Source organism: Anas acuta, chromosome 1 (assembly GCF_963932015.1).
Source record: "Anas acuta chromosome 1, bAnaAcu1.1, whole genome shotgun sequence".
NCBI lineage: Eukaryota > Metazoa > Chordata > Aves > Anseriformes > Anatidae > Anas > Anas acuta.
In genome coordinates this window covers 177817943-177843133 of record NC_088979.1, presented here as the reverse complement: position 1 = coordinate 177843133, position 25191 = coordinate 177817943, and the positions used below count along the sequence as shown (strand labels likewise).

The 25191-nt window shown below is 35.7% G+C and overlaps 1 protein-coding gene across 3 annotated transcripts in view; it reads right to left on the bottom strand.

Moving 5' to 3' along the window:
- The window catches only part of MDFIC (MyoD family inhibitor domain containing), a 50637-nt gene that overhangs the window by 6933 nt on the left and 18513 nt on the right, over positions 1-25191 (bottom strand). For all 3 annotated transcript variants that reach the window (XM_068669522.1, XM_068669524.1, XM_068669523.1), the window contains one exon: positions 7247-7522. In XM_068669522.1, coding sequence (XP_068525623.1) covers positions 7247-7522 — 276 coding nt within the window. The remainder of the gene's footprint in view (positions 1-7246; positions 7523-25191) is intronic.

The following is a 25191-nucleotide window of genomic DNA, read 5'->3' as shown; positions in this document are numbered from 1 at the left end:
CTGCCTGACCAGCTGAATTCAGAATCATGACTCTAAAAATCAGCAATACCTTTTTTCTGGATGGATTGTTGGAAGAATGACTTTCATGTGTGACTCCTACTTCTTAGCTTATCTCCTGATGCAATTATAAATAAGATGAAAAGATGCAGTCGTGGTGTTTTTTGTAATAGCAGTGACACAAGACCTTAATGTCTCATAACATAGCTCCAGGGTCCAAGGTTCAGGCTGGATGTTAGGGAAAGGTTATTTACTGAGAGGGTGGTTGGGTACTGGCACAGCCTTCCCAGCAAGTGGTCATGGCACTGAGCCTTCCAGGGCTCAAGAAGCATTTGGACAATGCTCTCAGACACAGGGTCTGATTTTTGGGTAGAGTTGGACTTGATGATCGCTGTAGGTCCCTTCCAATTCAGGATATTCTATGTTTCTATGATTTTATATCTATATATTATACAAAACATTCTTGACTAGTACCCATATTCATACCCCAATCTGCCAGTTTCAAAGAAAAATTTATAGAGTTTAAAATACTTCCTTTGGTTGTTGTTGTAGGATGCCACGGTCAGAGAAAGCCATCTGTGAAGAAGATACTATATAAAACTCCCAAAGAGAGAATACCAGGTTTATCAATACCGTGTTGGATACCACTAATATATATTCTACTGTTTGCACTCCCTGATAATTCTTCCCTGGTACCCATACCAACTAATTTAACATGTTAAGACTATACTTAATATCCTCTCTTTGAACTTACTACATCAAAATCCTAATAGTTTTTGCAGATAAGTGAATAGTGGAACAAATTATTCCAATTGGAATTAAATGTAATTTATATATTTGGAAAAAAAAAAGTAAAAAGTAAATTTGATGATCTTAAGGCCTGATAACATGTTTTCTAGAAACTTTGAACATATTTTAGCCTTTTTTGTTAAAGAAATGATACAGCAATATAAGTTGTGACACAACACCTATGTTACCTTAAAAGTAGCTAGTTTAAAGTGATATAAGTGGTATTTTTATTTTATTTTATTATTATTTTTTAGGATAAAAGTTTTTTTTTTATTTTTTTTTCCCCATTAGAGATAGTCATGAAAATGAGAATTAGGGGTGCCCTTTTACTAAGGACCAAACTTCATCTTCCTTGCTGTTCATGATGCAGCAATGTTGATAAATAGTTAACTTCTAAGTTTCTTGGAATTTAAGTTTTCACTTAAATACTTTCACAGAGAGAGAAGAAACTAGTCTATTTCTCATTACATAAGACCACCATTAATGAAGACTTTCCTCCAGACTTCCAAACTACACCATGCCAGTCAAAACATTGTATCACATTTGTTGAGTAGGATTCAAGCTCCCAGAAACTATGCTGGATGACATAAATTATGATAGGGTTGGTCTGTAGGCGCTGAGAATATATCTTATTAGACCAGCCCACTGTTAGTGGAAAAAAACAGATTCACTTTCAGACACACAATCTCATCCACAATTACCCTTTCATTATTATCCTGGGATAAAAGTTCAACCTGAAGTTAAAAGGGTCATCTCATGCAGCGTTTTTAAATACCAGTGTAAGTAAAGCTGTTTCCTTAGACTTTTGGCACATCCCCAAAAGTCACAGATTTGTTAGGGAACTTCATGAAAACTCTTAAAACAATGCCAAGGCAAATAGAAGCTCAGCAAACTTGTCCAAGTTTTTGTTGCTTAGATCATACATGTAATTCCAGCTACCTTGCGCTGATGTAGCCAGCGTATATGTTACAAATAACACCTACTTTAACTGGGCTATAAACGTTATCTCAGACAATATCCAGACTAGCAGCTTAAAATCTCTTAAAACTGTTTATCCACTGATACTCAAAGCCCAGGGAGCCCCACATTATATCTTATCATGGTTATAATAGCTATGTTCAATTAAAGAAAAGAAATAATATTAGCAATGAAACAGCTTTAATTTTTGTCTATGTACATGTCTTCAAACATTTGCACGTTACTTTTTATTTCTAAAATCTTTCCATACACACATTGTTCTGATATCTAATTTCTTGTAAATACTTACACATATGTTTCTTTTATTTCAGCTTCCCTTTTATCCCCTCCTTTTCATTTTTATGAAAAGATGCAGCTTTGCTTAAGAAACAGATTTTAAGAGAACTATCATCTAAACTGTACAAGATCTGCAGAAGTTAAACTGAAAAAAAGTGTACAGAGAAGCACACAGGCAGGCTGATCTGTGCTGCTTTTGTAATGTTTGACACTAACCTCTCACAAACTGACCCAATAAGCTTTCATACCAAGCAGGCAGGTCACATATGATAAAAGGTTTCCCTGTCTGTAATGGTAAATAAGCTCACTTACAGCATACTGACCTTGGTCAGCTTTTTACTAACTATATCTACGGAGTTCAGACAACTCAAAACAAATCTCCAGGCACTCTGCTGTCTCACAGCAAGAATCAAAAAAGGGCAAACCCGCAATCAAAGTGCCGGTTGAGGTCCTCAGCGGGTGTTCGTGCCGGGCCCCCGCAGCGCCCTGAACAGAAGCCCCAGCAGGCGCTGTAGGCTTCCTGCCACCGGCGCAGGCAGGGATAAGCCATGGCCAGGAATAATAGCCCTGGCCAGATCAGCACAGCACTCAGCTACAAACAGGAGGTGAGCCATGGAGAAACTGCCCCAGCCCACATTTCTAAAAGGTGTGTGTTACCCAGAGGTGGGATGTCAGCTTACAGAGCAGCTGCACGTGCGCTAACACAATGCCATGCCCATACTATGTGGAGCTCCTCTGCAGCTTCTGCTTCCCATCCTCTTTTAGAAAATTCACCATGTCCACTAAAATTCTGAAATAAAAAGAAGAAAAACAGACAGAATAAACTGACATGTCAGATGGAGTATAGCTATCCCTGGAAAACAGAGCTCCATTTATTTAGATAGGGGTCAATAAAGTTACAAATCATGACAGGTGATATTTCAGCTTTTTAAAATAGAAAATGATCGTCTCTCTTGATCAAGAAAATTAAAATATTGCCTGAACAGGCAAAATGAACAGAACACTGCAAAATCAATAGAAACTTTCATCAAAGCCTATATTCTAAACTCTTAATACAGACGTAACCTTGGAAGAAAAATGATCCAGGTTCTTTATGTTAAACATATAGAAATACTATGAAACGTGCCAATTTACAATACCTAAGACTTCCTTCAAATCTGCAGCTTTCATTCCCATTGTTCATCAAGGCAAATACTGACACTAGTTAGATGCCAGCTGGACTGTGACCTTATAAAATGGATGCTGTGGAAAGATCTTTCTTCATTGCAGGCCCTGTGTTCCACTCGCTTATTTAACACAATGTGTAAAACATACGCCAAGATTTCTATGCAAGCAAAAGTACAAACCATGCTTAAAACACACTGCTTTTCAAAATATTTTTTTAAAAATGATAGTTTTGACCATATGATAATGTTAGTTGCCTGACTGACAACTGCCTTCTGACACAACCTTGTCTAACAAACAGTTTAAAGTACTAAAATACTTCTTGCTCAGACAGAACTCCAGTTTAAAGCAAGTTCCAAAAGATAACAATGGAAATTTTGGCACAAGTAAAGAGATTTGCAGGATATTGATTAAGTAGCTGTCTAAGGGCTGATAGGGCCGATTTCAGAAGTGCATGTAAGAAATAATAAAAAAGAAAAAAAAAAGAAAGAAAATTAAAGAAAAAGGAGGGAGAAAGCAGGAGAGAAAATGAGAAAAGGAGAGAAAGAAAGGATGAAAGAGAAGGAAAGAAAATTTGAGAAAGAGAAAGAAAAAGAGAGTGGGAGAAAGAGGAGGGAAAGAAAGAGAGAAAGAGAGGAGAGAGGAGAAAGAAAAAAGAAAAAAAAAAAAGGAGAATGGAAGAAAGGGAAAGGGGGAAGGGGAACAAAAGAAAGGGAAAAAGCTCCTTTGCACCTTTGTATATGCACATACACACACATGCTGCAAGCTTTATCTACCTCTCTCCTGCATCCAGCTATCTAGCTTTATTAAACTTCCAGTGACCTATTTTGGGGAAAAAAAAAATAATAATTGGAAAGAAGATGCCTTGTCCTGCCTCTCTGGTTTAGGGAGCCTGAAAAGGAATGAAATAAAGATCTGCCATACATAAAGGAGTCTGGCTCATGATCTGCTTACAGTAGTTTAATGAGCTATCCTGTTCAGATGAGCACAGTAGTTGCATGCTCTCAACGTTTCAAATATGTGAAGTGCTAAACTCAGTGCTAATCTAAACTCAGATTATGACAGGTTGTCAGAATTTTGGTTGCTACCCTAACAATCGTAGTAATCTGTGAGGTCACAGCAACTTGACCACAAGTGAGAACTCCATTTGAAAACTTGTGTTCCTTCTCTCCACCATTAACTTCTTTTAAAAAAATGCTTTATTTAAAAAAAAAAAAAAAAAAAAAAAAAAAGTTTATCATCAAGCTTCATACAGTCTTGGTAGAAAAGCTCGGCTTGTACATGTATTTTACAAAATAATTAGTGTTTATTTCATTTTGCCCCTCCTTTCCACCTATTCTGTTAATTAAATTCCTCTTCCATCCCCCCACTGCCCAGTTTCTTTTCACCTTTTCTTCTCCAGCCCTGGGTACATCGTTATTATTTGTGTCCCACCATTCTGATACACTTGTATGTATGTACTCAGTTACCTCTCTCTCTTCATTTCCTAACACCTAGATTTACTGTTCAGCTGCCTCTTTACTGTCTCCTTTAGATTTCCTTCCTTCTTTAAGTTGCTTTTGACTGTTCCTCCTTTCTTCTCTTGTGTGTAGTTAAACAGAAACTTCCAAAAGCAGCAACTAAATTGTCTCATTTTTTTTTACTCATTTTCAATTTCTTTTTCAGGTTTCCAAGGTTGCTCTGTGCTACATATCATAGGTGCAAAGTGACAATTCACTTTGCCAGTAGTCTACAGACCACAGTCTTGCAAGAACTGTGACACTTCTGACACAAAACATGTTAAATATCATTAACATTATTATATAAATTAAAAAATATATATAATCATTTTTTCACAACATGCAGTGAAACCTATCCAGTCCTTTTGAAAAATCCTTAGAACTGAAACAGTGTTTAAAAACTGTTTTTTAAAAGAGAAACTCCAACTCTTTCATAATTCCTTTGTGTTTTTTTGTTGTTTGTTTTTTTGTTTTTGTAGTGTAAGTCATGGAGCTGAGTAAGATTTCTTCAGGGATGATATGGATTAATAATAGATGCAGAGGAAGAGCAGAGTTAGTGAATGCACTTACACCCTCCTAAGCCTCACTGGATGTGAAGTGTTTCTAAACAGCATATATTGGAATGCTGACTTGACTCCATGGTCTAGATCTTCATATAAAAATGCAGATGGCAGAGGGAGGAGAGGGAAGGGGAGGAAAGGGAAAAGAGACAATTTCAAATCGTTTCCTATCTGCTCCATCTTTCTGTGAATCTTTTCAATAGTTTCTACAGAAATGTCATTAGATCAAGAATACAAAACTGTTCACAAAAAATACCTCTGCCTACAAAAGATTCAGAATATGAAGTTGTAGAACTTGTGTCCAAATTAATTTGTGTATACCATCTCAAGAGTGTCTATGAAATCCTCAGTCACAGTACTTATTAGTGGTACTAATTAGTACTTATTACTTAATAAGTGGTACTTATTAGTACTTATTATTGGTTTAAATGCAATTAAACTGCAATTTTAGAAGAAAAAGGAAGTGTTAACCATAAATAAGTATATAAGGGCATGGACAGAACAGAACCTATCTCTGTATAATGCTAGAATTTGTTTCTCAGAGTTTGAATATCTTAAATTTAGCAACTGCCACTTTGTATCAGCTCTGTGAACAGATCTATTTTTCTTGACTTCCAGTTTTTTGATATTGCATGAATGAAAAATATATAAGAAAAATGCAAGGCTGGAGGATGAACTGTTTTTCACATAACGGGAAGAGAGAAGGGGAATATAGCAAGAATGAAATCTCAGTTTTGGAAAGAAATTTTAGAACTGAAAGCACAAGTCAAAAATAACATTAGGTTCTTGAAGATATATATGAAAATAAACCACAGCAAGGAAGACCAGCCCATGGCCCAGTACAAATGAAGCTCTACTTGATATTATTACATAGATGCACGCAGTAGGCTTGATTGAAGTAGTAGAAGCCAAAAGAAGTCAGTCCACTGAAATCAGTGGGTTTCACCCAAGCCACTACATACATACAGTCTTTCTGATCCCTTTTGCTTCCATCCACACTGAGAATCCTCCCCATTTCACTGAACAGTACAGCCTCCTGTTTTTCTGATAATCTGTGTCTTTTCTTACCCCCCAAGATGTTTTTATTTATTTTTTTTTTAACTAGATGCACCTATGGATCTGACCTGCATTCTGAAAGAAAGCCTGCCTCAAACCAATAAAATTTATAGAGCTTCTGCACCCTTCCTGTAATGGGCAGGAGCAAAGCTCTCTGAGTATATTAGTGCTAATGGGAAGGCAATAGATTGAGTAGAGGCTCAGGAACTCTGGGACCATTAGAGTAATTGCAAGCAGTGAAAACACACACAGAGCTGAAAAAAATATGGCAAAATTATTTACTTTTGTTTATTTAAGCTGTGCATAGGGAATATGAAGCTTTTTCATTAAAGTATTTACAGCCTAAATATAGCATAAGACACATTTATCATCAAAGCACATTTCCAAATTTTATTATTTAGTGTTCAGACCTCACAGCTAGTCAGAATATCTCCTAACAGAACATTTTTAAAAACAAACTACTGTCATGGAACCTGCCATTGTTAAGTATTAACAATGTAGTAGTTACTATGTATTTAAGCATACAATTAAGTATACAATTAAGTATGTGTATGTTATGTGTAGTATGTTATGAAATAGTGCTTTAACATTTTTCTGGTCTACCCGTTACGCCGTTAACTGGAATTTCTATCAGTTCAGGATACTAACTACAAAGAATTAAACATCACCAGACTATGCTGGCCAAATGTTTGAGAGCAAGAAATCTCCCATTGCTTCAATTTCCTTCAAATACTTAATATTTTCCTTTGGGGAAGTAACTTATGTTTTATCATAATGATTTCTATTTGCTTCTGGAGCATGAGTCATGCTCTTCAATTACTTTGAGTTGATTGTGTAATTATTAGTGAGAATGGAGTTTGGCTAGTCTTTATTCAGTTTTTTTTTTGGTTGTTTTTTTTTTTTTTTTTAATAAAAAAATCTACTTACCTTCAGGTGAAGTACCTGGCTTTTGAGAAAATGCAGAGCTTATTTTACTCTTCTTGCTGCCGTCACTGTTGACAGACAAGGTGGACTGAATTTTTCTGTGCATTTTTTCTGAAACAGGAGATGAAAGTTTTCTGTTGTCTGCAGATGCATGCTTGACCCCATTGTGAATTCCACTTCCATTACTCAGGCCCACATGGCCATTTTGTACTTTGCCACTTTCTTCCTCACCCCTTTCCAGTGCTGAAGTGTTTGGCTGAGGCAAGCGTTGAGGTTGTGCTTAAAATGAAAGGGAAAGAAAGCGTTAATTAAAACTGTAAATTGATAACTGAACATTTCAGGCAAGACTGGGAATTCTTTGTTCTTACTGTTCTGAGAACAGTTTTAAAAGTTAACATCTTCCATCAAAACAAGAAAGCAAAAAATATCCCTAAATTAAAAATGATTACAATTAAATTATTAAATTTAACCATTATTAAATTATTATTATGTAATTAAAAAAATATATGCTGCATGTCTAGATGAGATATAGAATCAACACTGCACTGTTTCATAGGTTTCTGAACTAGACAGAGAGAACAAGATAACCAATGGGAAGAAGTAAAAAGTCAGGAATGGGAGCAAAAAAAAGTATTAAAACTGAGGTAAAGTTGGGCTAAAGAAAGCCAGATGAAGAATGGGAGGAAACACAAACAATAAGGAGAAAATTGTACAGAAAAGAAGATAGAGACTGCAGAAAGAGAAGTGAAACTACCAGTTAGCCAGTCTGCCAGTCTTCGGAAAATAACGAGAGTGACAAGTCTGAAAGGCTACCAGTATATTAGATATGAATAGGAGTATTCTGGTAACTAACACCAGATTGAGCTTAAACTCATGGATTGCTGGGAAGAACAAGAACAGTCACAATGTTCAAGAAGCTTAAAAAACAAAACAAAAAAAAACACCACCACCAACAACAAAAAAACTAAGTTCTGAAACGAATTAAACTATAAAGATAGTAACACAAGATTTCATCATCATAAAGCATCAGACCAATCACATCTCCTAATCAAAACACTGTTATCTTGCTTGGACATAAAGAGGTTTTCAAGAAGGCCTATCTTTGACTATTTATAAATTTAATGTCAAGAAAAAAAAGCCATCCTCCCTCTCCCAACTCCCCAGTTTTTCTTTAAGATTTTCACTGAACTCTCAGAGAGATTAGACAACACCAGTAGTAAAAGCAAACACTGTTCAGGACTGCAATTCATTATCTCTTTAAACAATTCATGTAAATTTTCTGATGATTTCACAGTATAGCTTTGTATGTATATTATATATATGTAGTATATTATTTTACATAAAATATACATTTTTAAAAGTGTAGGTAATTTTAGTTTCATTTAAAGGAAACAGCTACACTGTTCACTTCAGATACACATGATTAAACTTTTGGACAAATACTAAAATACTACCAATAGCCACAAAGATGATCAAGGAGTTGGAGCACCTCTCCTACGAAGACAGGCTGAGGGCATTGGGGTTGTTCAGCCTAGAGAAGACAAGACTCTGGGGAGACCTTAAAGCAGCCTTCCAGTACCTAAAGGACGCCTGCTGTAAAGCTGTGGGTGGGACTCTTTGTCAGGGGGTGTAGTGATAAGCAGTAATGGTTTTAAACTGAAAGAGGGTAGATTTAGATTAGATATAAGGAAGAAATTCTTTACTATGAGGGTGGAAAGACACTGGAATAGGTTGCAGATGCCCTGGAGGTGCCAGGTTAGATGAAGCCCTGAGCAACCTGATCTAGTGGGAGGCGTCCTTGCCCATGACAAGGAGGTTGGAAGTGGGTGATTTTAAGGTCCCCTCCAACCCAAACCATTCTGGAATTCTATCAGGACACACAGACCAGTATGGTCTTTAAAAGGACTCCCAGTTCTGAATTTGCCTAATAAAGCCTCAACACTTCCCTTTTATCAAGGACACTGATATCATATACACATTGCTTCCTCCAACTATCATATACTTGTCCAGATTAAACTTTAGATTAATCTTAAACTAAATCTTGGTTTAAATAAAGGAAAGGAAAGGAAAGGAAAGGAAAGGAAAGGAAAGGAAAGGAAAGGAAAGGAAAGGAAAGGAAAGGAAAGGAAAGGAAAGGAAAGGAAAGGAAAGGAAAGGAAAGGAAAGGAAAGGAAAGGAAAGGAAAGGAAAGGAAAGGAAAGGAAAGGAAAGGAAAGGAAAGGAAAGGAAAGGAAAGGAAAGGAAAGGAAAGGAAAGGAAAGGAAAGGAAAGGAAAGGGGAAAAAAGGAGGGGGGGATGTTGTTTGTTTTTATTTTCCATTTGACATTTTTAGTCAGAGCAAATAAGACTTTGAAAATATTACCCTACACTGCACAAATCAGTCTAGGCCAAAGTAACACGAACTGTAAACCTACTTTATAAAAGTGAAAAGTTTCTGTTGCAGGTAAGAAGAGAAGGGCTAGAGGAACATTTATGCTATTAGACTCCCCAAAGATGCGGCAGTGACAAAGATTATTACATTCCATTGGCAACAGTAACTGCTCGTGAGCTTCCAGGCCAACAGAGCAGGAGTACAAAGGTATCCTTACACTTGAACTAACTTGCCTACAAAAGTTTTCAATGGCAATACCAAAGCTGCTGTTCATTTCAGTTTTGCATTATTGCTTGAAAAATGTATGAGCAGAAGCATAGGCAAGGTACTTTCTTGCCTCTGGAATTCAATTCCAGCACATATTTGCTGTTTACATTTCCAGACTATCATGGGAGCCCCAAAACAAGTTTTTTAGTTTTCTCTTGCCTAAAATAGGAGCAGACTCATTACCAGCATAAGTCTCTAAAGCTTCTAAACTGACAGTTATGATCTTTTTCAAGACAGATAAATTGGTGGTAGCATTTTGCACTTGTTTATGTATTTCTGGTGCTTTCAACAGCATAAAACCATTAGAGAGTGTCCAAAGGCAGGCTATAAAGACCGTGAAGGGTCCAGTGGGGAAGATGTATGAGGAGTGGCTGAGGTCCCTTGGTTTGTTCAGCCCAGAGCAGAGCAGGCTGAGGGGAGGCCTCATGGCGGCCTGCAGCTCTCTCAGGAGGGGAGCGGAGGGGCAGGCGCTGAGCTCTGCTCTCTGGGGACAGCAACAGGACCCGAGGGAATGGCATGGAGCTGGGACAGGGGAGGGTCAGGCTGGGGGTTAGGGAAAGGTTCTGCACCCAGAGGGTGGTCAGGCACTGGGACAGGCTCCTCAGGGCAGTGGTCATGGCACTCCTGCTGGAGTTCAAGAAGCATTTGGACAGTGCTCTTGGACATGTTGTCACCCATTGATTTTTGGGTAGCCCTTTTGGGGATCTGGAAGTTGGACTCAGTGATCCTTCCAGGTCCCTTCCAATTTAGGATATTCTATGATTCTATTCCATGAGAAATTATCCAAAATTCAATCTACAAAATTACAAGCTTTTTGTGATTTTCTGTCAAATTGTGGGTGAATGGTAAGGCTTGGGGAATCTAAACAATTACTGTTTTTGCTTTTATTAGTATTTTTACTATGGTAGTGGGGGTTTTGTTTGCTTATTTTGGGGGGGGGGGTGGGGGGGAGGGTGTTAATAATAATCCTGTTCCCAAAGTACTCATGCTTCAGTCTTTCAGCATTACCATACAACTTTTTAGCTGACTGGCTTTACAGTATTCACATATGATATGCAGGTCAAATCAAAATGGAATAAAACCCCAAATGGATTAGTTATCTCAATTTAAATTTATTTTAACTTTATTGATAATTTTGCACTAGGGAGACTTGAATCTTATGGTTAAAACACACTTGAAACCAATTAGGAACCATATGACCGCATTCTAGCATAAAGAACAAAAGCAATTGACAGTTCCAAGATTAAGCTACAACCACTCAGTTTAAAACAGAAATATTTTTACCTTATTTTTTAAAGGTTGTGTATATCTTAAAAAAAAAAAAAAAAAAGAAGTGTAATATGGGGAACGACACAATGCTTCTTAAAACATAGTGATACCCAGGGACTCTCACTCTCTCTTTAATGATCCACTGCTCTCATTCAGCTGTCTTTCTTTTTTCAAATCTTTACATATGTGACAGCTCTCAAAAGTAGACCATAGACCATCTGGCATTTTCAGAGGTGTAACTTGTGCAAATTCAGCTCTACTGGGAACACAATGCTATCTTCTGCCTGCGTTATAAAAGATACAATAGAATGTAGAACTTATGAGTTGTTTTGAATTATTCATTTTTTGCCTGTATATTCAAGAAATTTTACAAACTCTGCATTTTGTACTACATAATCACATGCGTTAAAGGTACAAAGAAACTTTTTGACACCTCTTTTCTACAGAAAGATGGCATTTTGTTTGATATGTGAACATTCAGCGCCTGTTATATCATTCTAAACAGGCCGTGTGCTGCTACAAAAGATCCCATTTTGCACTCTATGTATGAGCAAAAATTTTATTCTTGATATTCAGTAACTAATGCAATACACATCAAAATTTCAAATATGAGTTGTATGAACATTCAGCATCTTCAAATCAGTATGGCATTGGTCACTTACTGTATGCCAATGATTTTTAAAGAAATAAAAATCATTCCTCACACAACACAGAAATATTGTCAGTTTAAACATCCAGAATGAATAGTTTCAAATGTCCTAAGAAATGTGCTTTTTAGGTTAATATGTTTTTAATCTTTAGCAAAACCAGTACATTTAAGTCAATATTTTATATAGTACTAACACTAGTGGATTTTCAATAAGAATGATAAATATTGGATTAATGATTCAATAGATTGAATCTTTTTTGATAGAAAACTAGCAGATAATGTAGCTAGTAATAACTATACATGAATCTGCTGCCTGTGGAAAAGCAATAAAAAGCCAATATATTGCTATAGCATAAAATCTATTAGCATGTTTCACTGCTTCCTTGTCATTGGTTTCCTTGCAAAGTGGGCCTTAATACAGTAACTTCTGCTGTTATTTAACTGGCTTTACATAATAATTTAATTGTAATGTTACTATCTGGTGAATAAATATTCAAGTACTAAACACTTGCTATGATTCCGATGGTTTTAGATGAAGTTACTATGCACATTCTCCTTTGGACTGTAAAATCCATAGCACATATATATTCACACTGACAATACATGGTTTACACCTCTAGAAAATAACAGCTATTCTTATGAGAAAAGTCCTGATGTATGCATTTAACAGAAAAATGTATGTAAACACAGGGAAATACTCGACAAAAAGAGGACAGTTTAAGCTATCATTAGGGATTTTAGACACAATACAAAAACAAACATCACAGAATACAGGCTCCTCAGAGTCAAAGTGAATCAAAAGAAAACATCAGGAGGGAGATAAAAATTGAGACAGCTAATTAGTACCCTAATCACATCAAAAGCAATTCCAAGGCATCTGATACAGATGCCTATGGAGTTTGATAGGCTGGCCAATGTCACTGATGAAAAAAAAAAAAAAGAAAAAAAAATTTCCACTGACAGCCTGGATCATCTGACTACATACCTGGAGAGGTAAGAGCACTGTTTTTCTTAGCTTATGACACATTAGTTCATGACATCAGATCAGGCCATAGAAACAATATTTTTGCAGGTGGACTAGGGTGGAATAAAAATGCAAAACTGGTGGGTGTAAAAAAAAATATAACCTTTGGCATTCTCACATATTGAGAAAATACGGAATAGTACTTCAGTTCAGAATATGCTTGTCAATTCTCTGCCTCCCCCAAAAAAGTTGCAAAAACACTAAGTGAATGAATTTTTTTTTTTAGGAAATAGAGAGGTCCTGCTTTGGTCCGTTAATGTTGAAAGGCAAGATCTGCATGCTAATTTGAGCCTGGAAAATTGTTTGATCTCAGCGGTAGCTGCTTCTACTTGCTCTGCATGGATCATGCTGAAGAGACCACATGGTAAGAAGGTAAGAATCAGGCCTCTGTTTCTTATCAGTACTTCATAACACAAACCCAGGCTTGAGGGGGAAAATAAAGCAAATGACAGATAGTCATGGATTTTACAGTAAAACTAGGAGCTACTTGTATTCTAGAGTAAAATTAAGGTGATTCCACATTGCTTCTGGAAAAGACATAAATTCCTAAGATATAAAAGGTGACAGTTCAAACTGACTAGCAAAAAATCTTACCTTTTCAAAAATATTACAAATTGTATGCATTTATATGCTCAATAAGCATAAAATTTCAGTGAAGCTGGAAGAACTCAAATATCTCAATCTCTCTTCCTCACCACATTTTAACTAAAATCCTGACTAGTCTCTATGCAGATCTTCAAACTACATCAATAGTTTTCTCTGCCTAGCTATCCAGAATATTAACAATCAGATTACAAGATGTACCTCTGAGTCAACCTGTGAAGTGGCTTTTGTCAGCAATTATTTTTGAATATTTTCTAGGACATAAATAGCATATAGTGCAGCTTCCATATCATAGAAAGCATACATTAACTAAATAACAAGGTACCATCAAGGTACAATCTATCTTTTAAAATCAATTTTTTACACTGAATTTTTTATACCATGCTGACTTTACAAGGAAAACAAAGTTCCAACTAACAGCATCAACTACCTTTTAAGAATTGCTTCTTGTAAGACATGGGGACATCTTCAAATGAATACAATAAATTATTATGAAACAGGATGTTCTTTGTAAAGAAAATACTGTAGTAAAATTGCTGAGTTTTACAAGACCCACACTGAGAACACTTTGTTAAAAATATGTCTGAGAACACATCCAGAGAGCACCAGGTATAACAGCAATGGGGCTGTAAGGGGACAAAGGAAAAAGACATTTTAGCTTGTCAGCTCTCAGTCCATGAAGGGCTGACAAGAATGGCAAATACGTGTGTGCATGTGTGTTTATGGGTTGAGAAGGCGACATAAGTGTACAAGAAGGTGCTAAGAGTACTCTTAAATCTGTGCAAAGACACCTGCAGTGCCTTCCTCTGGAAGCTCTGCGGGACCTTACACATTGTTTGAAGGGTTGCAGAAATTGTTTAAAGATGTCTTTGACATACCCCAAAAGCAGCATTTACCACAGGGAAGCATGAAAAAGGCTGGTAGCCAGAGGTTTACAAAGTTGATAGGCATTTCCACTGAACATGTGGAGTGAATTTCTGTATTTACAAATCCTCTTCCCTGAAGTGTTTTTGGTTTTTCTTTTTTTCTTTCTTTCTTTTTTTTTTTTTAAATGAGGGAATGACTGCTTTTTTTTTTTTTTTTTTTAATAACAGCAACAGCAATTTTTTTTATCATTGCTGGATTGAGTGAGACTAACTTTTTTCAGTTACCTGTCTTTTAACGGTTATCTCAAAATACAAATATATTTTTGTCTTCTAATTCCCGTTAGAAAATACTCTTATCATACACAAATCTTGCCATCATTAGCAGTAGTTGTGTGAGACTGAAAATATTGGCATCTATGATAAACTTTGCAAATGATATGTAAACTTTGCAAATGATATGTAAATTATTTCTAGACCACATCTAGAAATAAAAATGATTCACATAATGTGGTGGTTGATAAGCTACATCTACATAAGGTGGAATACAGTTCTTACTGCAGAATACAGTTTTTGACTTCTTGAGAACAAACAAATGTAGCTTGAAACTAAAAAAAATAGAAAAACAACAACAAGAAGAGAAGCACCCATTCACACACACACACACAAAAAAAGGACATTGTAGGTAGCGGGAAATAGATTTCTATATAAGGCTGTATTCAAAAGTGGGAATTTTTTCTCCAAGCTTCCCACTTACAGTATTTTATTTTTTTACCTCATATATTCTGCTAGAGGACTGAAAAAGAACTTCAGTGTATTTGCTTTTATGTTTCACAGCATTAAAAATACTTACAGTAGCAACTGTCATTGCAAAGATATGTGGAATGCCAGATTAATTTATGATCAACATTCCAGAATTCCATGTGCATGTTGTTGGTCATTTACACTTTAATCAATGACTTCTGAAGGTGATTCTTTTTGTATTTAAGGTGAATTAAATAGTTACTTAACTATTATGCTTAGGTATTTCTTCCTATGTTTTCCACATAGCATGCTTATTAAGAGAAGTATTGATCTACCTGATTTTTTTTTTGTAGTTCTTGTTGTTAAATTTTGCTTTATAATACACAGTGACTTGTAGATATTGGATATGAAAACAAAATAACGCACAAATTAAGAATCGGAGAATTAGGCTTGTTAATTTCTGAAGTGGTGAAAGTGATCTATTCCTAGACCATTAATAATCGGTCATTTAGTAGATGTGGAGACAGTCCCCAGAACTGTAAAGCATACAAAGGTGTAGAAAAACAACACAATCCCACCTCACTGAGGAACAGCATGGCTTGCTTCTGAACTTCCAATTTTAAAAGGAAGGGTAATTAACCAGTACATGCAAAAAAGTAATCCAAGCTGTTGGCATGACAATTACAGCACTTATGCAATTAGTGCATATTACAACATATGGTTATACCACTGCATAAAGACACACTGGAGTCCCATGAATCTAATACATTAACTCAATCATTTGGAAGATTTTCGATGCCTCTCACCATTGTGTTACTTGTTCCCAAATCAAATAAACTTCAAAGAAAAACTACAAATAACAGGATATCTCTTGCTGGGTATTGCCTCATAAGCGACACAACAGGATATACCGGCTAGGATAGATAACCTCAGTGTCATTAACAGCCACAACCTGTGCGAGTGCGCAAACAGGTCCTCTTGGCTCCACCATCTTCTGCTCTCTTCCTCAACAAACCAACAAGCATGAGCTATAGTCACTGTTGCACTGTAGCAAAAACCATGAGATGGTGAGACAAAAAGCAGTCCTGGCTTCTCAGCCTAGCCCATTCACCATTCACCTTTGAATGAGAAAACAGCCAAAGGTCAGATTTATTCATTACTGATCCTATATACAGGGTTCTCAGATATTTCAGCATTCTTTTAAACTCAAACAAATACATACAGAAATTGGCTGTTCTTTTTTGTTGTTGTTTGTTTTGGTCTGGTTTTGTTTGTTTTTAAAAGGGGCATAAGGGCAAATGCTTGAAATTTATTAATTTATTTATTAAATTTATTAATTAATGCTTGACATTTATTAGTTTAACTGTGAATGTTAAGATTCACTGTTCTCTTGATTTTAAGTCCTCCAGATTTCTGAATTTCTGCAGACAGAATTTCTGAAGATTCCGAAGTGTTCCACCTCAGATATCAGTCTGCCCCCTGCTCTTATCACTTTGTCTTTCATCATCTCCATAATTCATAATTGCATAATGCTGCTATTAACAAAACCAACAACATGCAGAAAGAAAGAAATAGGAGTAAAAACAGAAGGACAGCAACAAAGAATGGAGTGTGTAAAAAGACAGTGAAGGGAAAAAAAAAAAAATTGGTACAAAAATAGAAATACATAAATTGATGCCTGAGTTTCTGAACCTTTGCTGCATTCATTTTCTCTATGCTATTCTTTCTAGCAATCTAGAGTTGATGCTAGGTTTGGCATCAGCTATCAAGTACCAGAAAACCAAAGGAAGAAAAGGGTACAGCACAGCTGCAAGAAAAATGGAATAGGAGAAGCAAATGGGCACTAACAGCAAGGAACAGGCTAAAACTTGGGTTTTTACATTATTAAAACAATACTAGGGCAAAAATATCAAAAGAAAAAAAGAGCAGATAGCAACCACCCACAAGATGAGAGCACTGGAGGGGAAGGAGATAGAGAAGGGAAAAATATAAAGTGAGCTGAGCCACTTCAGTTTGTGAGGGCAGAAAAGGAATAGGAAAGCAAAAAAAAAAAAAAATAATCATAAGTAAAGTCCACTACAGCTGAAGCATTTGCTACAAATTTTACAAGTAAGGAAATAATTAAATGATAAACCACTCATTGATAAGCAATGAAATTAACTGAAGACAAACATGTTGTATTTGCACAGTAATCTAGAGTTGGAGCAACAGCTTCCCTTCTGCTCTAGGTCAAAGAGACTCAAGGAGCCCAGGCCAAAAGTCAGCCACATTCAGCAATAGTGGAATTGTGGAAAATGGAAATTCTGTGTCAGAAAGCAGGGATTAGACATGAGGTCCACAACAATGCCTACTTTGTTGTTACTGCAGATTTCTACAGCGTGGGTGATTAATACAATGACTGCCGGTGGTAGAAAAAAAGGAGAAACAGAGAGAGTGCATCAGGTACCACCTACCAAAATAAGTAAATAAATAAATAAGAGAGTAGATGGAGAAGCAATAGGTATCTACACAGACATTAAAGACACTGAGAGGAGTCTCTTCTGCTACTGATGTCCTCTGGCTATGGGCATTCCCTCTGAGTAAGCAGGGCCTAGGAGATGGGCACAGGACCATCCCACCTGGCTGTTGTGCCCATGGGTGGGATTGGCAGGGCCTTGGAGTAGAGGCAGCCCTCCATCTCTGCAGCCCTCCTGTGCCCCACAGGCAACCTGACTTTATTATACACTGACACAGCTAAAACAGCAGTTTCATATGCTGACAGGAAAAGCAATGTAAAAAATTATAATCTGAGAGATTTTTACGTTCATTTCAAAGCTGAATGTGCTTAACATGTAATCATTGTCATGAATACTTAGCACAAAGGAAAATGTTTGTGGTTATTATTATTATTACTACTACTATTATTTTATTTACTCCTTATTAATTATATTCTACCAAAACATTCTAGGAAGTCCTCTTTCTGACTCAGCTTGACAATACACACTCATCCTGGCCAAGCTTTTATATATGATTTCCATTATATGAATTCAAGAAAGAAAAAGAAGAAGAAGAAAAAAAAAAAGCTACATGCATTTTTTCTTTCTGCTCATGCTCACACTCCTTACTGAAGTGCAAGAGTCAGACCACTCACTGTGTCTGGTGAAGACTGAACTTCCTGTAAAAATGGTGTGCATAGTTTCCTGAAAGGAAGCAAAGCATAAGCTGCTCAAACAATGCACAAGAAAATTCTGGTATCTGAGCCACACAGTTACAAATCTGTGCTGCTAGAAAAATACAGTGTTGTATCAGTGACCAACAGTAACAAGCACAAAAAATACGAGAAACAATCGCATTAGGGCAAAGGAGAAAGTTACAGATCATTTGAAAGAATAGGTAAATTGTCTGTCTTAATGGGGTGAAATTACCCATACAACTTTTTTCTTTCACATCCTAAAATTCTGATTCTCCTCTCAGGAAAACAAATATAAATCTTCATGAAATTATTATGCTCAAACTATTTCAGTATAGTAGAGGCCGGTAGCAGTTGCAAATCCTTCTACTGCAAAATTGATTGGATAGCAGTAGAATATTGCTTTTTATCTCTGACATACAGAAGGGGAGTTTTCTTATTTCAACGTGTTCAAAACCATTCAGCATATATGTGGAATAATTTTAATTCTCTTTTAAAAAAATTAATAATACTTCCTCTTTAAACTTATAAAATGACATAATTTGACCCTCTGAAGTTTATTTAGTTTACCTACTGTTTACCTACTCCTATAGCATTTCAATTTGAATGTTTCTTGCAACAAGGATCTTTTTTTTAAAAAAAAAACAAACAAACAACAACAACAAAAAACTACAACAAAAAATGTTTTGTCTCTTACTTAGAAGACATATTTTCCTGTATTTTTTTCTGGGGAAAAAAAAAAAAAAAAAAAAAAAAAAAAACACTTCTGTGCACTAATCTTTTTTTTTTTTTTTTTAAATGGAGTACAAATATAGGAGTGAAAGCTGTGCTATGTCAATGTTACTCACTATACTGAAAAATATTTGCTCTTACATTTTAAAAACTCTTGGTTGTAAGGTTTTGCAAATAAGCTGAAGGGTTTCATAGGAAAGAAACAGCATGTTAACTAAAAGTATAACAATTTACATCTGTGTTCATATTTTTTGTCCTTTCACAATTCAAGAGCTTTAGCAAGTCACAGCTGAAGCAGGAACCCTCTCTTATCCCCAAAGATCAGAAGTACAGAGGCAACCCTCACCTCGTAGCAAAGACAGCAACTAAATCACATGCAAACAACCTTCCTTTGCTGCCTTCAGCCCCACAAAAGCATTCATGTCATCATCAGCAACAGCAGCTCAAACAGGCTAGTGATCAGCAAACCAAACTGCTGCCCTTTGTGCCGTGCAGCTGTTTCGTAGTGAGGAAACATCTCAGCCTCCCTTCTTGCATTTCTTGGCCCCTAACAGGAAAGCTCTTAGGAAACCATTCAAGTAACTGCCAAAAGGACACAACTGCAGAGTTTTTGACACATTCGTACCCACTCTACCAAAGTTTTGTGCCATCTGCTATTTTATTTGCACTGCTGCCACAGCTCTGCCAGTTGGAATTAATTCCAGCACCCTTTTCTTTATTGTGCCTTCAGCATAACTAGTTGCATTTTATTGTGCCTATTCTTAGGTTGAGGGAATTAACAACACACAATAAGAAAACCTCCCTACCTTACACTTAATTAGTGTCCTGCTTATTTAGACAGAATTTCTGGTTTTATTTTCAGTGCAGTACTGCTACCCTAAATTACACAAAAACTAGTAATCATTTCATTTTAAATGTCCTTGCTATTGGCATTCTTAACTTTGAGTCTTTAACTTTCAGCTTTTGTTAGAAACTGCAAAGACTACGGCTGGGTTTATTTGTTTATTTTATGAAAATTTAAATCTCATGCAATAACATGACTCCAGAAGCTAAAATTTTCATAGCCTGTTGTTATGTTTAACAACTGGTCTTTTTCCTGAATGCACCATACCTTTTCATAAATTTTAATCTACTGTTCACTCTTCAATAGTCAAAACACTGATTCTAATAAGAAGGTTCATTGCTACTTACAAAATAGGTTAAATGTTGATATTAACACCCTAAAGTTGAAGTGAACAGGCCTTTATACCGAAGCACTTCAAAAAAAATTCCAGCCACCCTCTAACCACAACCCTCCTGACATTTCTTACCATCATGTTATTGTAATAGAGAAAGAACTAGGGAAACATGAAAAAGGATTGTTAAAAAAAAATAAAAATAAAATGTGTGGAGGGCTAGAGAAAGCGATGCAAACATAAAAGAGAAAAATGCCCTAGAGACAATAACTACAGTAGGAATGGGTCAGTCTTTATCTTTTTAATTTATAAAACTAATATGGAAAAGACTGAGCACAGTTTATTCAGAATGCAAACAAGCCTCCAATGCTCCTCCAACTTTGTCTCCACCATGATAGCCTAGACATCTTTCTACTATATCAAGAATCTATATCCTTTGCTTTCTTTCAAAAATACCATAATTTCTAAAGAAAGGATTTTTTTATGAACAAAACCTTGAATTGTCATTCCTTTATAGTCACTGAGAAGTAGATTTTTAATTCCACATTTAAGTTTTGAGAGCAAAACGGATCCTTGCTTGTACAAGGGCTAAACAAACAAGCCGTCTTTCCTTTTCCATAAGGACTTGTTCCACTAATATCTGACAAAATATTGATAATGTGGGCTAAAGTTCTTGCCCTATTCCAGCAGAATCCCTGGTGTGGATGTAGCCATGTTAACAATAGAAAGCTTTTGCTATTTTTTTTGCTGTTGTTCAAGAAGTGAGCATAACACAGCAGATGAGGTTTCTCTATTACACTGTTTTTCTCACACAGGTGTAGGAGCAGATGCCTACACAAATGGTCCAAAACAAACTGTGTTTTATTTAAAATTGATATTGAATTTATCAATTAAATTATGGGGAAAAGATTCCTCAGGCAGAACATTACCCTATAGACGGGAATCAGAAAATCAAGTGGATGGATGCAGAAGTAGCTGAACTAACAGTTAAAGGAAAGGAACAGGAGAAGAGAGAAAAAAATAGGTAACTGCTAATAAGATTCTCCTTTAAGTCTGTGTTGTGTGCTGCTTTTTTCCCTTCCATATCTTTTAAAAGTTAAACAGTGTTTTGCTTGCTGTAAATATTAAGCTCACACTGGATGCAAGTTTCCAAGTCTTAATTCAGAACAAAACAGTTTACAAAACAGCTATGACGAAAACTTACGAAACATAGGGAAGATTTTTATGACTACTTCAGATGCGCAAAGGTACACTGAGAGACACTTTCTAGAGTGATTAGTACATACTGTTGAAAAGTCTATTAACATATAAAAATGTTTCTCTATACTTGATTTAATGACATAAATATGGTAGTGACTTATTAAAAAGTCAGCATATACTAAAGATAATATATAGTTAGGTAGGAAAATATATATATTTATAAGGTCAAAGTTACAAAGCAAATAGCTAGGAAATACTAAATTGTTGAATGAGCTGGTGTAATTCAATAAAATTGCATACATAAAAACTACATGTGCTTTACACAAACTTAGCTCTGTATCCTGCCTTACCATCCAAAAACTTTTTTTATATCACCCTTACGAAAAATTCAATCTGATCACTCAGATAAATGTTCCCAGCCAGGCTGACCCAAATCTTCTCAGCAAAACTTAACATTTTCCTTTACTTTGTAATTCACGCAAAATAAGTATTATTCAATTATCTATAGAGACCTAAACGTATTCCTTGATCATCGGATCTCCATGGTCAATTCTGGTCAATATATAATGCCTTCATTGCTTTTCTGTTAAATTGTGCATTTTAACTTCCATCTTACAGAATAGCAGTTAAAATAAGCATCTCTCTTAATAAAGAGATGGGAGATGGGAAAAGGTACGTCATCTAACTGGCTTAGAGATTTCACTGTTTAAGATGTATTTTGTAGCTACCTAGACTTGAAGACAGACTTACTCCTGCTCCACTAAGGAATGAGTAAACAGTATGTACTGTCTCCCTGGGGCAAAAACTTGCCCTGAAGGTCAAAACTGACTCACAGGACACATATTTTACAGGTTTGCCTAACAGTTTGCTCTACTTGACTTGTCTCAAAAGCAAACTTCATAACATTTTATGCAAACATTATACAACTGTAAGTCTGAAATATAAATCAATAATATTCACTTAAACTTGAGGAACCTCTGCACCAGGAAATAGTTTCTTATTTGAAATTCTGCTCTAATTAATATTAGCATTGCTAAATCTTACAATTATCTCTAAACAAGTGTCATAATATTTATAGCTTTAGATTAAAGTAAAAATGTGATAATCAAGATTCTGCACAGAATTTGAGGGAGGCAGGTTTTAAAGTAAAAATTGTCTCATTTTCATGGACTCAGACAAATAGCTTCACATTTGAAAACTCTTATGTTAGAATGTTGTTGTTTGGTATTCGATGGTCACAAATTTCAAGAGCTGTCTCCATACAAAACCATATTTCCTACTCTACAGCTCATTTAAGAATTGTTAAGGTTCAGGTGGCAAATATTTCATCATTCTCTTAAATCAAGCCTCAATATTTCTGGAAGCCTACCTCACTAGTATAATGAGTTAACAAAACCGATATTAGAAAAAGACTGAGTGACCACAGCTGTTTGACATTTGAATGTTTTTCAAAGAGATCCTTTGGGTCTGGGTCATGATTTCTTTTTTTGTTAAAAAATAAAAGGGTAAGGGAAACAGAAAACCACCACCACCACCACAGCACACAAATAGGCCATAAGCCCCTGTTTTTCCTTATCCTTTAGAAAAATACTTTCAGGGAAAAGGTACTTGTGGGCACTTTTGCACTGCAGATATTTACCAGAATGCAGAATAAGTAAGTAATATTCAGACCTTTCTTTCCTCTGGATAGATATAAAGAAGAAAAATATTTAATCATAATTACTTAGCTAAGCCTTCTGATGTGGCCATAAGCCCCTCTTCATCTTTCCCTTTTCTATCAGTAAATACAGAATTCAAATATTAAAAATTAGTTTGGATTCTTCTAATTCTTCTAAATTTTGAAGAATTAATTTCAGAATTTTGATGTACACACAATACTCACTATTACTTTTAAGCTATATAAAATAACTCCAAGTGTTCCACAAATGATAGCAAATATATAATAAAACATATAAAAGAGAAAAAGTATCCAAATTTTTGCCATGGTTTACATACAAGATATATATTTTTGTTTTTTGCCAGCAAACAGGTTCCTAAAAGTACAACTTGTATAACGATACTTTCATGCACTTTGTAATTTGGTGTTTTCTTTGCTAAAACTGGCTAGCTGAACACTGTTATTACTGAAAATAACAGACTGAAACCACACTGACTCATTCTTTTTGTAGTATAATATTTCATGCAGAACCCACTCAGAGTTTTATTACTCTTCCTCTTTAAGGAACCACTACAAATATATTGTACTTTTTCCCGATATGAGGAACTGATCAGGAAAAGAATATGTATTCTTTCCCATCTGGCATAACAGCACATTAATTCTGAGACAGTACCAATATAACAAAGCAAAATATTCTGAAATTAAGATACAATTTACTGCAGGCTCAAACACAGCAAGCACGGTAATCTTTACATTACTTGAAGAATTTCACCTTTGTCTGGTACTGATGATTACTGCCATCCAAGCCTTCCCAGCCTCAGACCATATATTCAGATGATGTTCTGAGAGTCAGAAGTAAGGTAAAACAGAAAATGAAAAGCTCCAGGTAATTCTGGCTACTAGTGATATGCAGAATGCATGCATCTATCTCATGGTCATCTGGCACAGTTTAAAGTTCTCACTGAAGTTTAACTACTTTTCTGCAAATGGATCAACAAAAGCAAGTTTATTTCTCCACATGAAGTCACCACAGACTATACATGTACAAATTCCTTACTTATCACAGTTCATCGCTAACTACCTTGTTTCAAAACATTGAACCCAGAGTTGCAGGGCAGAAGCTACACAGAAAACATTTGCATCCCACAGCACCTTTTTTTATATAAGTAAGAGGCTACTAAAGTTGCATCAGCAACACTCAAGTCATTCCACAGATGAATTAGGAATACACTGAAGGCAAGGTCTTAAATTCTGAAGACTGTAATTGTGAGGATACAACTATCTGTGAAAATGTCTCTCCAACCAGGACAGAATTAAATCAAAATTAAACAAAAATGCTATGGTTGTGCAACAATGAGGTCTGAAATTTCCTGGATACAAAATTTTCTCAGCTAAGAGACCATCCCAGAAATTCCTAGTGGAAATCAAAACAGCAAGAAAATGGATACACCTTCAGCAAGAAAAGTCCAGGTAGAGACAGGGAAGAGGACGTCATTGTTATCCATTAAAAAAGTATCAGGGAAATCTAAAGAACCCCAGCTGAATCGTCAAGTCTCAAGTGAATAGATCATAAGATCCGGCTGCATGTGTGTGCACCATCTGCAAACCCTGATTTATTTGGAATGCTGAAAATTGTTGGTCTCTTGTTATTCTAATAGTAGTTGCTTATGATTTCTTATTTGTATTTCTCAGGCTATTGCAAGAGCAGTAATACTTGGTCTCCTGCTCAGCCACAACAACTACATCTTTAAAATAAAGTAAGTGTTCTACACAGGCCCTCTTACTTCTGCTGCACAACACAATGGCCTGCCTCCAAATGGATTAAATTCCAAAGGTTTGTTAAAGAGTGTAATTTTCTCAAGCACCTTCGTAAGATGCTTCATCTTGACTGGCATGAGTACCCCACATGTGCTGTACAATTTGGCAGGTAGCTTTCTTCCAGTTTATATAATCAAAGTTGTATTTCACTATTTTGTGGCTGAAAACTATTATAAGAAATCATATTGTACCTTCTGTGTGTATTAAAAGTAACAATTGATGCAAAGCATTTTACTTACTTATTTTTAAAGTTTTTTTGTTGTTGGTTTGGTTTGTGGTTTGTTTGTTGTTGTTGTTTTTTTGTTTGTTTGTTTTTGTTTTTCTAAAATGCATGTTTTGTTTGCCATCTTACAACAGGTTGGGAAGAAGTTAAAAAACACATCAGGATAATCCATACATGTGAGCAG